At 33.0% G+C, this 15,332-nt stretch overlaps 2 protein-coding genes across 2 annotated transcripts; both read right to left on the minus strand.

The window, feature by feature from the left end:
• Nucleotides 1-728: 728 nt before the first annotated feature.
• Nucleotides 729-3,034, minus strand: LOC7469884 (uncharacterized). The gene is made up of 2 exons (XM_006371102.3): nucleotides 1,655-3,034; nucleotides 729-1,210 (listed from the first exon to the last, which is right to left on the minus strand). The coding sequence occupies exons 1-2, from the start codon at nucleotides 2,435-2,437 to the stop codon at nucleotides 1,094-1,096; spliced, it is 900 nt and encodes a 299-aa protein (XP_006371164.1). The 5' UTR covers nucleotides 2,438-3,034; the 3' UTR covers nucleotides 729-1,093.
• A 4,939-nt stretch (nucleotides 3,035-7,973) lies between these two features.
• LOC7491042 (5'-adenylylsulfate reductase-like 5) lies at nucleotides 7,974-13,456 on the minus strand. Its single transcript, XM_002325806.4, has 4 exons — nucleotides 12,953-13,456; nucleotides 9,317-9,498; nucleotides 8,978-9,102; nucleotides 7,974-8,724 (listed from the first exon to the last, which is right to left on the minus strand). The coding sequence occupies exons 1-4, from the start codon at nucleotides 13,097-13,099 to the stop codon at nucleotides 8,288-8,290; spliced, it is 891 nt and encodes a 296-aa protein (XP_002325842.1). The 5' UTR covers nucleotides 13,100-13,456; the 3' UTR covers nucleotides 7,974-8,287.
• Between the last annotated feature and the right edge of the window lie 1,876 nt (nucleotides 13,457-15,332).

Here is a 15,332-nt window from a genome sequence, read left to right on the forward strand (position 1 = left end):
CTAAATCTCAGATATTTTTTATCTAATATTAAAATGATTACGGTAATCTATGTAACTCAAAACTTGATTCTTTGATCAGGTCAATCTAAACGCCGGGTTTAATATCTATAGGTATTTGTGCAAGCAAACCAACGTTCCAAACTAGCAAAGCAGTGTCAATGTTCCTCCTCACTAGTACATGGTACCCAGCAAATGTTCCAGAAACGCCTTCACATCACTGATATTCCTAGTGACCCCCCCCCCCCCCCCCCCCAAGCACGACTAATCTCAGCTGAAGCATTTAGGGCCTCAAGTTGGTCATGACTCAATAAATCTCTTTTGTTTGGATTGTTGTGCTGTTCAATCAGTCATTCTTCTGTTTTCTTTTCACGCCCGCCCTAAGAATATCATCTTAAAGACTCGAGAGCTCGTAATCAGGCGCAATCTAAGCTTAATCCATCGTGGCCACTTAGCCCGCAGATGCAGTCTATAATGAAGCTACTAGCCATTGAGGGATAAGAGCTCTCTGACAGCAGAAGCCAACTAACTGATAGCAATAAGACAAGACATTGCAGCTAACACTAATAGATTATCAAAATTTTGATGTCATAATTAGCTGACATGCCTCCACCACCTCCCTCTCAAGAATCATATAAGAAAAGGGAAACCCATGTATGCAACAAGACTCAACCTTTACTTTGTCAAAGTATAGTGGTGGATGGAAGATCATATCGCATACTGGGTCTTGCTTGTATAATAATGCATAGCTCTGGTTTACTTTATTGCTTAATGCGTTCATCGTTGGTTAAGCATTGCTAGACCAGCACAGAATTACTTGGTTCATGAATCCCAATACAAACTTTTAGCTAGTGCTGTGACGCGCACATATAAGATACCAACGTCGAACAAGTGGCTCCTACACAGAAAAACCAAGGAATCTCCGATACAGACAGGATTCACAGGAACCTGCTATCTACACGAACATCACATATATTTTTATGTACAAAAAGATGGAGACAGCCCTATATAAGAACCTTGTAAACTAGCGTGGCAGATCCACCACCACAATTGACGCTAGGGAACAACTGGGATTTTTTTTGTAGGCATTTTTGCTTCAAAGACCATTGTAGTAGCCGCCATAGGTAATGTGAGCTCTAGCGATAGGAACTCCTCTGGCTGCTGAAATTGCTTCATTCAATTTTGTTGCATGGTGAACCACTTGCTTAATCCTCTGTGACAACAGTTTGTGATTCATTAGCTTTTAAGCAGTGTTCATGAATGTGAAAGTGATCTTGGTAGCAGATTAAGTAATCACATTTTTTTCCTAATAAGAGTCCTTTAAATCCAAATCCCTTCTTTTCAAAACTATATTGCAGAGGAAATTTTTTTTTGATCATGCTGCATTTCATTAATTATTTTCAAAATGTGTTCAAGATACAAATGATTAGCAAGAAACATAGAAATGATCATGCTGCTTGTCATTACTTGATCTTCAGTTTATATGATCTAAAATATTTACTTAATGGAAAACAAGGAGAAATCAAATCAGATTAAGCATTCCACAAAATCATACGGAAATCAAACTAATCATAGGATCCATGGATAATAGTCATATGATTGATTAATTAGAAATAGGAAGAGTGACAAATTAAAAAGAAAAAGAAAAAATCCAAACCTTGTCGTCAGTGTAAATCTGGAAGCTCAGCTTTTGGTTCTGTTGTTGCTGCTTGTTTCTTTGCTGATTTCCAAAAATGAAAATACAGATGGTAGCAGCTGCAACACCAAAAGTGCAAATAGCGCCAATCCCAGTTAAGCTCAACTTCCATAAATTCAAGCCACTGCTATTCTCCTCCCAGTTCACCTCCTTTTTTGTACTATTTTCGTTTTCAGTGCTCTTGATCCTTGGAGAACTAATCTTGGTGGTCTCCAGGACCTGATCACCTGTATACCCCTGATGATCACTTTTGTCTTCAAAGTTAAAAGTAGAACCAGCATCAATTTGAGGGGGTGCGAAACCACCCTTGGTGTTTGAGGACTTTGGAGAGTCCAATTTCATGTCGACAAATTCATTTTCCTTCATTTTCTTGAAGAAAACTTGAGAAACTGAGTCTTGATCAGCTTCTTTGACTTCTGGCATGGTCACAGAGGGAACCACAGCGCTTAGGTCGATAGGTACCATGGAGACCACATCTTTTTTGGAGATTACATGATCTTCTGGGACATCCTTGCTAGTTTTTGTTGGTGGCTCCAACTGAATATGAACTGGAACAAGTTGATTAGGAACCACCCTTGAATGTTTTGGTGGAGAAGACGGGCACATGAAGTAGTTCATGTCGAACATGGCTTTGGGATTAGGACTACCACTACGTTTGCTTGCCCCAAAAGTCTTCTTCTCACCATCTTCATGGTAATCAATGAACCCATCATGGGGTAGAAGCTCCCACTCTTCAAGATCCATCTCATAGATGGAAAGTTGTTCTCTTGGAAGTAGAAATGGATCAAAAGGAAGGGCTAGAGTGCTCTAATATATAAGGGCAATTAAGTACGCTCTTATGGTGGAAAATTTGGGGGGGGGGGGGGGGGGGTCCAATTATTTGATCAAGCTAGGACGGTAGGCAGTCATGGAGTGATGCGTGGAATCTTCATGATGTGTAATACCACCGCTCCACGGTCTCCTCTTGCTGTAAAGTCTGAGTTTGCTCTATGAAGGCTAATCCTTCCCAAAGGTGACCAATTGTATGGTGGTCCATTAGGGCCCACGTCGGAGAATAGAATGCCTTGCCTGATAGGCTTCCTGGATATTTCTTTTCAATCTTATATTGGTTTGTTAAATAATCTAATCTACCAAGTTTGATTACTATATTGTCACTTAATTTGGATAAAATTTGGGCAGCTGTAAGAGTTAAGATATGGTCACACAGACGTTCCTCTTGGGGCCTATGAACATTTCTAGAGAGAGAGAGAGATGGAGAAAGATGGGATGGTTTTTGTTAGAGATTCCTTCATGGCCATGGCAGGGAAAGATGGAAAAAAAGAAAGAAGAGTGCCGTCGGTTGCTTGTAGAAGTTTGCTTGGAATGAAAGCGATAGGGTAGGTTTTTGAAGAGAAAAGGGTGAAGTTGAAAGTGAAAGCTTCCATACAACTGTCCATAGGCTGGTGGTTTCTTTAATTAATCTTTATTAGCCTTTTGTGTCAAAGTTATCTAAAGTTTTGCAATTTTGATGGTCGTAGAGTGGACACATTTGCCTGAATTTCACATGATTGTAGGGTCAGATATGTGTTTATCTTGGGGTGGGGTAGTTTTTGCGGTTATTTTTGAAAAAATATATTTTAAAAAAATTATAAATTATAGTTTTTTTAGAATTTTTTAGTATTATCTAGGTAAAACTATGGTTTCTGATGATTGATCAAAAACTTTCAAAATTATTATTGGGACACAATGTAATTTCAATCTCATTTTATCATTCTAACAAACAGATCTATAATCAAATTAGAAAGGTAGTTGATTAAAATAAACCTTGAAAATAATACTTATGATTCTAGTGTAAAGCGGAAAAGCTGTCGGTGGCAACGATTATGGCTATCAAAATGATTGAATTTTATGGTAAATAGTTCCATATAATGAGAAAGTTTCAATTAAGGGTTTTTTATTTTTTACCTTGAAAATACCTAGAAAAATAGATCTGAGTTCGATAAGATTTTTTATTTTTAGTTGATTTATTTATCTTAAAATGGTTTTTTGTGTTTTTGGAGATCATAAATTGATATACTTTCTATGAGGTTATTCTGATCTTATGTACCAGGTTATAAGTTTGGCAAGTTAACTCAAGTTAAATATTTTTGTTATTTTTCAATTTCATTATTTAACATTGAGTTGATAGGGGATTGAGTTTCATAATTTATTTTGATTTATTTTATATGGGATTATCATGGTTTCATAATCTAGGTCGATGATTTAGTAGCTTAACCTGGGTTGGCCCGAATCAATTCAATATATTTTTGTTTCAATATTATTTTTTTTAAAAAAATGTTGTTTTCAGTTTTTGTGAGTCATATTATGGTTTTACCGGTCATCCGAATTATCCTTAGACTCATTAAGCCGAACAGATCACATCGAGTCAATTTCTACATAATTTATTTTTTTTACTCGAAAAATGTTAGCAATTTCCAGATTTTTTTTTTGTATGTTCAATAAAAACTTAATATGACTCATAACATAACACGAGCCAACTATATAATATATTGCTAAATGGTATATAATTTAACTATTCTTTATCTAACAAGGATACTTATCAACTGTAGATCCTTATACATCTAACAAGTTCGTTTTGGAACCGGCAAACCTTTTGCAATCAGTGTTGAACATTAGTAAGATACTTGAAAATACTTTTCTTGGGCTCTTATATTGTAATATAGTTTCTTTTTATATATCAACTAACAATATGATTCTAATTCGAAAGATTATACTTTAATTATATTTCTTTATAAAATCTGACGAATTCCTGGGGAAAAAAAAGGTGGCAACATGATTTTATTTATTTAGGATAAAAATAAGATTTAAATCCTTGAACATCATAGCTCATATTATTATAGTGTGGAATTAACCATGGTTGCAAATTTAAATATTTAAAGCAACGCTTGATTTTGCATTTTGAAATTACATTTGAGAGCGTTTTAAAAATATATATACCTTAAAATATATTAAATTAATTTTTTTTGATAAATACTTCAAAAAAAAACAAACTTCATAATAATAAACAAATACGTGGATAAAGCCCTGAGAGGTGTAGCTCAACTGGTCAGATCCTGAGTTTGTTCTCTAGAGGTCATCAGTTCGAGTCTTATAAATCTCAGGCTACTGGAGACTTACATGGTTGTTAACTTCAGAATCCGTGAAATGAGTTAAGGTGTACGTAAACTGATCCGGACACATACTTTATTAGAAAAAAAAAACGTGGACAAAAACTAGTGTGCATTTCCTGAATGGGCTGAACCTTTCCACTCTTGGCTTATTGGAGAAGGAAAACTTGCCTACGTATTAAATAAAATATTTGACTCACCATGGATGTATACATGGCTTGCAAGCAAAACCATAAATAATAAAAAGGAGAATTTCATTATATAAATGGTTTTGAACAGTGCCACATACGTTCTTGGAAATGGAAAAAACAAATCTTGGGAGTAAATGAAAATTAAATGCGAAGTTGATGCCCAAAAAGAGATTCAATAAAGACGCCTGTAGGACGGCCCACCTAAGAAAATCACTCCATTGGAAGCGTTCACAGGCTGCAATTTTATAGAAATAGATTGTAAAATTATAAAATTATAATTATTTTTTTAAAATTAATTATATATTGACAGATCCTCTATATTTTCATAACTTGAATTTTAACTTTTATTTTCTTAATTTTTTGAAAAAATCCAAAAAAAATAATCCAAAACCATTCTTAATTTGCTACGGCTAAGTATCTCAAAAATAAAATATATTTGGATATTTTAGCATATTAAAAAATCATAAAAATATTCTTTTGTTTTTACATGCATTCTTGAATTTAGTAATTAGTTCATTAAAGTCATGAGAACTTGGTATACATTTTAAAAATATCAAAAAAATTATTTTATTTTTTTAATATAAAAAATTATAAACTTATACGTAAGATACATTCCAAGTATAAAAAAATATAAAAAATATATTTTGACTTTAAAACAACTAGATTTGACCCATAAAGATCACTCTATTGGGGTGAACCAAATTTAAATATTAAAACACCACCAATTAGAAAACACAACAATACCTTAGTTTATATCAGACAAACAAACAATGCAGCTTACCTTAGATAAGGTGTATTAGGAGTGATGCGTCCTCCTCATACATATTCAGTCTCTTTATTCAGACTCTAAGACAAGTTAGGGTTCCTAGTGACCAAAATACTAGGTGACAACTTCATCCCCTTTTTATTGATAAGAAACAAGAATTTATTATTCTTTCCTCCATCACCAGAGATCCCGACCCAGGAGGACGATCACCACGACGCCGCACACGTGCGATCTAGATAATGAAAGTTTAGAAAGCATTGTGTGTTACGTTTCCTGAAACACATACACACAACGGAAAATGTAAATTTAATTTTTTTTAAAGAGTCTCAAAGATCCAATTAGACAGATCTAGAGTTGTTCAGAGTTTATACGAAGATTACCTGAAGATCATATTTTTTTTTGGCTTTGAATATTTGCTTAAAGGCTGGGTTGTCGCAAACCACAAGTTGTCCAAGTGTTCGGTATCTAACGGTAAACCATACAAACCATCAATTAGAAATATGCTAAACCCTTTTAGAAGAGAGATATTATTATACCTTAGATTGCTAGCTCTTTTCTTTTATATTTTAGGTGTTTTACGTACGATATTTTTCTCATCCTTTTCATCACATAAAATGAAAGATATAACATTTTATTTATAGAAAAATCTAAAAACCCTATAAATGGTAAAATATCAATTTTCCCCTTAAATAATATAATATGCATTATTTTAAGCTAATTCTATAAACTTATTCAATCAAGTCCTTACTTGATTGTTTTTAGGTCTAGAATTGTAATCTCCTAAATTAATTACTTTATAGTCCTCAATTTCTAAAATTTATTTATAGTTAAGTCACACTTGATTAATCATATCATTTTAATTTCTGACCAATGGTTCTTATGTGGGTTACTCATTAGGTTCCCTAAGAAGTTGACCTAAATATAAATCACAATCCTAAATAAAATAGAATTAAATAAATTAAACAAATTAATTTATTATCAATTCAACAATTGATTGATTTATATTTGAAGATTAAATATAATGTCTAGCAACTTGTTATGATCCCTCCTAAATATTAGGAAAGTCTTAAGTGGTTTGACTTAATCTTTCAGTGATCAATTTATCAGTGTAATTATTATCCCTTCATTAACAATGTTTCGATTTAGACATCATAGCATAAAATGTGTCTACTCTGTCAAATCATGTTTGTTCTCAACACCATAGTCATTGACTCTTTGAATGAGATTTGAAACCCTTTTCAAATATTCTTCCATCTTGTGTAAGGATTTACAATCAATACTATTTGAGAACAAATAAAATATATTTTTTAATTCACATAGGGTGATGAATCATGTCTTGATTATTTAAATACCTTCGTATAGTAGAGGAGTTTAAGAGTCAACAACGATAATCTCGATTTTACATGATTTCGACTGAGTTTACTGATTTTGCACGAATCAAGTTTGATTTTACTGGTTTCGAGTTCTTAGTTCGAGTTTTCATATTAGATACATATTAATTTACAAAATCATATAATTTTATGAGTTAACACGTGATTTTAACAACAGTAGTTGAAAGGCAGCAAAATACAGTGCAAACACACTTGTTCTTCAAAAAAAACAAAATTGCTAAAAGTAACGAATATTTCTAAACTAATCTACAAGTTCAATCGATAATAATTTTTATTTTCAAATGATTTTGAGAGTGAACCCTCATTTTAATTTAATGAATTCAAATAAATATATTGAATTAAAGGAGGGGTATAATGAGAGGAGAAAAAACGTCTAAATCTTCGTTAGGTCGTGATATCACAATCACATCATCGAAATAACAATAAGAAAGCATACCAATGACAACTTTGACATCAAAATCTCCCTCCCTCTCACTTCGAATAATTATCCAATTACAAAGAAGATAAACACTTCCTCCAAATGTAGCATTGGCTAAAAAAGTCCAGCCAGCCGCATGACATAATTGATGCCAAAGCAGAGGTTCTTCGCCAGTAAAGGCAAAGCACAATCATTGGGAAAGACGCATCATGAGCGTTAAGACTTGCATTGCTGAGGTTCAACGGAACAATGTACTTTAAAGTATCTTTCTTCCTTGGGTTTGATCTTTCGGTCTAATCACAAACCTATATAGTCTTCTTCTCATTCGTATCTCTTGACATGAAGTTACCATTAGCGAGGCAAAGAGAAAGAGCACACAGTATACTTGCATTCATCTTGTCAAAATGTTCCTCCAAATGACAATAATATACAAAGGAAAAAAATTACAAAAGGAAAGCTGTTCTCAAATTTACATGCCTGATCGCTTCCTCCCAAAACTAGAACAAGCATCGATGGTTTCAGCTATCATTATCATCATCAACAACGCTAATAGTAGTAAAATTTTAACACGAGTGAGTGAGAGAAAACATGATCCCAGAACATTAAAACTATTTGTAATACACTAGTTAACAGTAAGCCTTTCCTACCTTGATTTATGTCCCAAGGGAAACCAGGATATGCCTCAGGATTGTGACCTAGCTGACGCAGAAGATTCACCCAAAGAAACAGAAGCCAGTGAAGACGCCCAAACCCGGAAATTTTTTGCTCGTTCATGGAAATTTCTGGTCTTGAATAATCTCAGCTTAGTCCAAATCCTCCTAACATCGACCATGTGAAGGATACGCCCAAATAATTGGCTTGTCTCGCCAAATATTTCCAAGTTGAAATGTGGCACATAACAGACATAGAAAGCCTTGATATGTGATAACGCTTTTGGATATACATACAGCAGCAGCACCCTGAAACAGAGAAACAATGTAGCCAGTACCAAGTAGGGTTCACTTTTTATTATATCCTCCAAGGATGGCCTGTTCCATGGCTGCATAATAGATTGTTCACGTCCCTCTGTGCTAGTAGAGTCGTCATCATCTTTGGCAAAATGTTGAACTGGTTCGAGTCCTGAATCACAGATGGCTAGGTTAGAAACAGGATATATAAATTGATGACTCAACTATTGTATGTTGCTGGAAATCAGGGCACTAGTTAACCCTTGGACAATTTCTAATGTGCTGCAAGGTTGACCATTGACTACAATTTAATAAAGCACTCCGTGCGTGAATCTTACAACATTAAGTCCATAAGATCAATGCATATTAAATGGTGGAAGCAAAGAAGGGAAGTGAGCTCAGCAAGAATATACGAACACATTTACCTGTTGTTTTTCTATAAAACTGAGCAAGAGATTGAAGGTTCTTTGGCCCCCTATACTGCACCTTTGATGTCTGGTTGACTATTAATATTGAAGGCAGGCTGTGGATTCCATATCTTGAAAATATACTGCAAAAAAAGACATGGCATTGATATCACTAGACAAAATACAGGAGGCCAAAGATGGTTGGTATTGGAGAGAGACCTCCAACAAGAAATCAATAAAAAGTTCAATGAGTATCAAGTGATGACAATAAAAAAGAACCAAGTTTTAACTAGGCTTTGAGGAACTAATCGTAAGCCACTACAAGCATATCATTCACAAAGATAAGAGGTGTCTCACCTTGGGTGAGCTGAAGATTGTTCAAGAGCCAAATGTTTGATTTGAGGGAACATGGAACTAAGCATGTCAAATTTAAGAAGCATACTGCGTGAGAAAGGACACCATGAAGCATAAAACAGTACAGAAGTATAAGCATTCCTCTGTTTTGAAGTCAAGGCTCTGTCCAGGAATTTCCCATCCACCTATTGACAAAAGTATGTAGTTCAGCACTACAAACTAATACAAAGCTTGAATTATAGGAATCAATCAAATACAGACCAGACCATATACTGATTATCCTAGTAATATCTGAGAAATGAAAGCATAAAATATGCAGTCCAAAAGCCAGAAAACTGGACTAGATCATAAAGCATGACGCCAAAAACATTACATGCAAGTCTAGATCATGCCATGACTTTTATAACAAGTTACACGAACAAGAAGGCAGAGCAGGGAAAAATTACGAAATGGAATTTATAAACTCTTTTGAATTGCATATACATAAAAAATGAGCAACAAGATCTTGGGGACAGTCAAAATTTTATTTTGAAGAAATGTTAAACGAAAATAACCTAAGAGCTAAGCATACAATTAGCACAATGCCTCAAGTAAACCACTCATCTTCAATAAACAACCAACCAAATTTTTAACCTTGTTTTGAATTCCCATGAATTCACACAAAACGAATAGTTTTGGATTTATTTTAACCAAATTTAAGGTTTTGGAATTAAACTGCAAATGAATTGCATTGCAACTCAAATTAAGTGAGGTTAAAAAATAAACATAAGTGTCTACTCATGATTTGCCAATGAACGGTGAGTTTTACCTTACTTTTAATTGCCCACAATTTTTTTTTAAAAAAAAACAAACACCCATAATTTTAATCAATTCAAATTCAATCTATTCATGAATATATTTCAAACAAACTGTTAAATAATCATAATAAATAGGTGAACTACATGATCCATTTGTGTGGTCCTCTCAAAGAGAACTATGCAGTCAATCATGTCCACTGATAATTGACAGTATGCTGTGAGACTGTGACTGTCCTGATCCATAACCAATGTGAACTCCACTGAGAACCTAGGACCTATGACAAACTTATGACTCATCAACTGGCTTAAGCACCACAGAGATACAACTAATTTTAATGTCTCCCATAGCAGAGCTCTGTGCTGCAAATGAACTTAAACTTCTGAAGTGTCCTAAGAATTTATGACTTTGATTTACTTCCATTAATTTAGTCCAAAAGATAAGGAATCACAATTTCCTTTTCATTCCTCAAATATGAATTTACACTTGATGTGTCATAAGAACATATGACCCTGTTTTGCTCTTCCTTTTTTTTGTCAGTCAGTCATCCTCTTGCCATGCCTTAACTCATTCTCTATTTTATCCCTTTTTTTCCTCAGTCAGTCATCCTCTTGCCATGCCTTAACTTGTTCTCTATTTTATCCTCAGGGCCTCAAATACACCACATAACTCTCTTCTTTCTCTTTTCTCTCCCTCACAAACCTTTTTTTATGGAGGGACCATATCTGATTCAAATACAAGGCAGGGTTTTTTTCCCTCATATTTAGAAGTACAAGATGGTCCAGCTCAGCTATTAAGGAATGATTATGGAAAGGCTGAGGCACCCCAACATCAACCATAATTGTTCAACAATCTACTCAAGTATGTTTCAATTGATTAGAAGCGAGTACCGGTCACATACAGCCACCTCCTCAACATAAAACTTATTTATAAATTTCAAGGTTTTATCAGGCCAAAACCAATAAATAAGGTGGAAAGCAAATACTGACATGCAAAGTTTGCATGTCAGTGCAACAACTGTGCAAGCTTATGCAAATGAGTTATTATTGTCAGACTGAGTTTTATCCCACTAACTCGATCTAGCAAAATAAATGCTAGGTTGCATGCAAACACAACAGCTGTTCTAGGTTAACTGACTGAGTAATTTTCACACAAGAGTTTTTATCCCAATACCTCAAACTAGCCAAACTGAGGCATTAGGCTTTTCATCAATAGTTTTCAAGTGACTACATGATCTTAGGGAAAGTACAAAAACAAAACAACAATGGAAATATCAAAAGACAAAAGAAGAATAATTCTTCTCTTCCTCAAGCAACCAGTGCTGTTCAGCTTCCCTTCTCCCATCTACTTCAACAGGACTGACTATTATGGATGTGTTTGTTTGGGGTGTAGGATACCGCAGCAGTATAAACATTCAAGTTCAAGATTTAGAACAATGAATAGAACCGGTCAACCATCAATTACGAGCAATTTACACAAGATAGAAAAATAACTTGAACTTATCACATGCCTCTTGTCCACTTGCAAGAAATTTGGCTGATACATAAAATCCGTTTCGCTATGATAATTTCTCCATTTCTCCATTGTTATTAGATTGCTCATACAAAATGTAGTATGCAGTCATGCTACTAAACAAATGCTATATCAAATAATAGTGACACATTTACATTCATCCTCACCCCTCTCTCAACACTCATGGAAAGAGAGAGAGAGTGGAAATGGATAAAAATAATATTAAGGTGTTTCTACAAGAAAAAAAAATACACCATATCAAGCAAACCACAAAAAGAATGATTTTGATTTCGCTCAAAATGATAACTTTATTTTCCCAGAGGGGTTCCAAATGGATAGGTCCTCCTAGGCCTATAGAACAAGATCTGATAGATAAATACATAGCTAAGGCACGAGTCAAAGTGAATATTGATATGTGGAGATGATGGAACTAGCTCCAGGAGAGAAGTAGACCCTCCCCCTTGTAAGTTCATTCTTTTACCTCACTGTTTCAAACAGAGACAAGCAGCAGTACAAAAACTTATCAGGAAGAACTAGCTAGGTTCATGTTTACATGAAATAGAATCTTAAGGCAAAAGGATCTAAGAAAATCCTAAACTAGAAAAAAGGTGGCAACTTGGGATAAGGTTTTAACTGCTGACAATCTATAAAAGAACGGAACAACGTTGTCTAGGATTACCCCTCCAACTGAAAAACACATTTGCTCCACAACACAATCAAAAATTAAAAAACACGAGTAGCCTCAGCCTCCATACAATTAATACTTGATAGTTCCCTTGGTCCATAAGTAACAATTAAATTCAAACCACTACTGCCAAGTCTTCCAAAAAAAAAATGAGTTGAATTCAAACCTTCTAGAAAAGAAAAGAAAAGGCAAAACATTCAAAGTCTAAATTCTAATTCATATTTCTTCAGTGTGAAAAATTCCGCTGCAACACAAAAAAGAAATAAAAGTGATAAAAAACAAAGTCAACCCATTAATATTTACTATTCCAATTCACAAATTTTGCCAAAAAATCTAAACCTTACATTTCATCTACAATTAATCAACAAGCCCTAGCAACTAAAACCGCAAAAACATAAAAACCCATCAGCAGAATAGATCAAACACAAAAATAGAACAACAAGAAACAGCATGAAATAACAAATCAAATCAAATCAAAACATCAAGAACCCATTAATCCACAGCCAAAAACAAAGTAGCCCAGATGACAATATCACAAAATCAACAAATAACCACCAATCTAAGAAGATAAAATACATCACAAATCACAAACTTAAAAATAAAAATAACTAAAAATAGCACAAAAAAACAAACAGAGAGAAACGTACCTGAAGAGGAGGATTTGGAGGGATCGAAACAGGACATTGAGATTGAATATGGTGAAGAGACAAAGCTGATTCGTTAGGACAATCAGACAACGCTGATGCCGTCAAAACCCCAATATAGAGCAAGAAGAGAGCAGAAAGCAGAGACATTGAAGAGGTTGGAAAATGAAAAATAAAACAAAACCAAGGTCCAAATTGAAAACCCAGAAAAAGAAAGAGAGAAAGGGAAAAAAATATCAGTACATCTATGATTTTGATTTACCAAAAAAAAAAAAGATAAAACAGAGGAAGAAGTGAGCGCTTTGTGGTTCTTAATTAGGATTCGGTTTATAATTAAGGTAAGATGACAAAGTACTATTTTTTTTTCTTAGCAAGTACCACTTATAAACAAGATCATATATAAATAATAGGGAGAGATGGCAGGGTTTAGCTTAGAATTTGAGAAGAGTTGATGTCAGGTTTTTGGGTATCAATGGAGGGGAGGGGAGGGGGGGGGGGGAGATGATTTTGCGCTTATTATAGTAATGTTATCAAGCTCATATTTATTTCTGTGGTTGGCAAGGCTTTTTCCAACTTCCTTCCTTTCTTTTTTTAGGTTACTTCCAATTTTATTTATTTATTTTTTGTTGGTAAGGATTCTTTTATCAAAGAAAGAATTTTTGCCTTTTTTTTTAATTCATTTTTTGGGTTAGAATCTAGATTTAATTGCCTTTTCATAAATATATAATTCATTTATTAAGTTTTGAGCTCTTTATTATTTTAATCATGATTTTATCTACAAATATTATATTAATGTGTCGTTTGTGGTGTTAAAAAACGGTGAGAATAACATTTCTTAATATATAAATTTTACATTAAAAAAAATAGTACATTATCAATGCAATATTAGGGTCAAACCTTTATCAAGCCTAACTTAACAACTTCAAGTTTTTACGCATATTTATGAATCCAATAAATTCAGTCTCTAAAATTAAGCCCTAAACCTATTTAATTAAATATATATAATGCAATTATGCATTCTATCCAGTTTTATATTGTCAGTTTTATACCATCAAATATCATTCTCAATTTAATATTTAAATCAGGCTCGAATTTTACCAAAAACTTTCAATTTATTATTTTACATTGAATTACAATTTCAGGTTAATTAGAATTTTAAAAGGTATTGCGATACAAATCAGAAGATGTAATACGGATTTTTTTATTTATTAACTTTTGCCTTGTGAATTTTCTATTTGGAAATGATTCTTTTCCTAATAATGCAAGAAATATTTAACAACTAATTTTAGGACTTTTCCTAGTTTTATAAAGATCTTTAATGAGCAACAACATAGTTTTCAAGTGTGATAATAATTTTTTTAATATTCTAAAATTCCTTTTCTTACAAGAATTCTTGAGCTGATTTTTTTATTGCGTAATTTTATACTAATAAACATAAGTTTTTATTCAACTATTTGATCAGATCGAAATTTTATCAGATATTTTTAGAGGTCTTGTTTTATATTAGATAAAGTTTCAGATCAATCTGACATTTATAATGCGGTTCGAATCACTCTTAGGTTAATTCATTAAATAAAAACTAGAAATATCCATGTATATGAGCCCAAAAGGATAATTTTAAAATTCATTACTCTTAGGCTTCATTTGGTAATGAGTTTCGAATTATTTTTTAAAATGTTTTTCAAACTGTATTTTTACTTGAAAATATATTATATTAAATTTTAGGTTTTTTTATCAAAAATATAAAAACAAATTGAAAAAAATATTATTTTAATATATTTTAATTAAAAAATATTTGTATAAAAACACACATTTAATAATTTTCAACCATATATCTAATATATCTAGTAAGTAAAAGAATAGAGGTGGCAAAGGGAGGAGACACTTATTGAAAAAACAATTAACCAACCTTATTATAATAAATAGAAGAAGGATTGAGAAAAAAAACCCATTAATTATTTAAAATTAATGAAACTCATAGTTCACCATTTATCTTATTAAAAAAAGCTAAAAATAAAAAAAAAATCTCACAAAAAATAAATAATAGTAATAGTAGGTGCATGAAGCCACGTACATGAAGCATTAATAGCCCTAATGCATGAATGTTGACATATAGCCTAAATAATAAATAAAGAAAATGAAAGATATCATGAAAGAAGAAAGCAATATTAAAAATAAATTTTAAAAAATAACCAGAAAGATACCACACATTGTCTTCATCATTGACAAAGAAGCCAAAGAATGCCAAGCTCTTGAACTCAAATCCGGTTTGCATCCTTTCAAGCATAGTTTTAAAATCCAGATTGGGTAGCCAGGTTAACTCGGGATTCAACTGATCCGGAACTAGAACCGAGTCAGGTTTAAAAAAAATAAGGGAAGTTAA

This window comes from Populus trichocarpa, chromosome 19, assembly GCF_000002775.5.
Source record: "Populus trichocarpa isolate Nisqually-1 chromosome 19, P.trichocarpa_v4.1, whole genome shotgun sequence".
Classification (NCBI taxonomy): Eukaryota; Viridiplantae; Streptophyta; class Magnoliopsida; order Malpighiales; family Salicaceae; genus Populus; species Populus trichocarpa.